The 1593-nt window shown below is 35.3% G+C and overlaps 1 protein-coding gene across 1 annotated transcript; it reads right to left on the bottom strand.

Moving 5' to 3' along the window:
- Window positions 1-182: 182 nt before the first annotated feature.
- On the bottom strand, window positions 183-1312 carry LOC107598778 (cytochrome c oxidase subunit 7B, mitochondrial-like). Its single transcript, XM_016290209.1, has 3 exons — window positions 1191-1312; window positions 510-631; window positions 183-426 (listed from the first exon to the last, which is right to left on the bottom strand). The coding sequence occupies exons 1-3, from the start codon at window positions 1225-1227 to the stop codon at window positions 349-351; spliced, it is 237 nt and encodes a 78-aa protein (XP_016145695.1). The 5' UTR covers window positions 1228-1312; the 3' UTR covers window positions 183-348.
- Window positions 1313-1593: the final 281 nt, after the last annotated feature.

The raw sequence follows: 1593 nt of genomic DNA, 5'->3' as shown, positions 1-1593 counted from the left end.
AACAGTTAATGAAAAAGTCTGTGAAAGTGATTTTGTGCCTCTTTGTAAAACAAACCTTCAAAATTGACAAATTAATTTGACGGTAGAATACGTCAAGCTGATGTAATATGTCAAATGTGCAACTGATGTAAGATCAAATCTGACCTAAACCCTAAAACACATTTAGCATGAAGTAAACCACATGACAAATCTTAAGATTTATATTTAATTTATTACATTTTTACAGACCTGCCAAGACAGCAACAAGACTGGATAAGGTGAAAAGTCTCCATTTGCAAAATGGAAAAAAATCAAAATGTCATTTAGAATCCGCTAGCATTCGGTCCACAAATGGGGAAATGCATTCATTCATTCCTCCTGCCATGGCTTGGGCTGCACCTTGCCTACAGGTGACAGGTTCCATGTAATGCCTGTTGATGTGCTCACCTGCAAAGAGTGTACAAAATCACATACACAACATAGAAATTAGATAAATAATTACTAGAAGGTTAGTGTTTGCAGTCACTTACATATGCCCAAACAGCTGTGCAAAATGTGACCCCAGCAATCAGCAGAGGAAGTCCATACTTGGCATGAAATTCAGGAGACAAATCAGACTTTTGTCGCAATGCCACCTGACGGGCACTTTGACCTATTGTTGAAAAAAAAAAAAATCAAGTTAACATATGCTTTAACACATCATTTGTTGCCTTAATGAATAATTGTCAAAAACTTTTACTTACACATTTCTAATGCAACCATTGACCTTTTTGTTCATATACATGAGTGCGAGTTTCCCGCTAATAGACAAACCATTCTGAGGACATGTTTTCAGTTTGATGTTATACTCATAAATGTTTCTATTATATCTATCTATAAGACACCTCCCTCGTGCAACCAGTGGGAGTAACGTTAATATTTACATTTTAAGAATCTATATGAGCCATATTTGATGTCAGACAGGTTTTAAACCCACATATTGTAAATAAATGAAAATACAAACATGTCTTTATAGAGGAAAGGTAACAATATATTCAATTATTTGCTAAAACGTACATACTAGCGAACTACGGATGTATTACATTAAAACTAACTTAGCATTAGCATACAGGGAAAAATAACAGCCTGTTTATTGGCGAGTATTGTAACAGATACGATTCACTAAATCGTGAAATAAAACGGTCTGTCCTTGAATAAGATATTTAACTTACCGCTGAGGTTCAGAGCAGCCTTGGCGAAACGATACATGGTTATATCTCAGTACAACCAGCTGCTCGTGCTAATACCCTTGAACTGAATGGCAGAAACAAAATGGCAGCGCGGAAATGAGCACGCGAGGGGATCGCAAAAGATTATCAGCGGTAGATTCAACATAACGTAAAATTGAAATGTTACACTTAAACAAACTTCTTCTTATTTCCAGTTTCACTAAAACAAACAATCTAAAACAAATAGTTTAAGGTTATGTGATTTATGGTTAGCCTATGCGGGATTATACTAATAAGTATAAATGCGTTTAAATATTTACATTTTCTTCTGTATAAGGAACCGTCACTGCTGTTTTACCTGTGTTAACATTGGTAAAGTTAGTTAAACAGTTCGCCGGTTGTTAGG

The sequence above is a fragment of the Sinocyclocheilus grahami genome, unplaced genomic scaffold (assembly GCF_001515645.1).
Source record: "Sinocyclocheilus grahami isolate Dianchi unplaced genomic scaffold, SAMN03320097.WGS_v1.1 scaffold255.1, whole genome shotgun sequence".
NCBI classification, from domain to species: domain Eukaryota; kingdom Metazoa; phylum Chordata; class Actinopteri; order Cypriniformes; family Cyprinidae; genus Sinocyclocheilus; species Sinocyclocheilus grahami.
The sequence above is the reverse complement of the archived record's forward strand: the minus strand, read 5'-3'. Positions and strand labels throughout refer to the sequence as shown.

Excerpts from the sequence above, each read along its gene's own strand:
- LOC107598778 (XM_016290209.1), bottom strand. The coding sequence starts at position 1,227 with ATGTATCGTTTCGCCAAGGCTGCTCTGAACCTCAGCG. Across the intron at positions 632-1,190 it reads GGCTGCTCTGAACCTCAGCG|GTCAAAGTGCCCGTCAGGTG; the intron begins GTAAGTTAAATA and ends TTTCAACAATAG. Across the intron at positions 427-509 it reads GCACAGCTGTTTGGGCATAT|GTGAGCACATCAACAGGCAT; the intron begins GTAAGTGACTGC and ends CACTCTTTGCAG.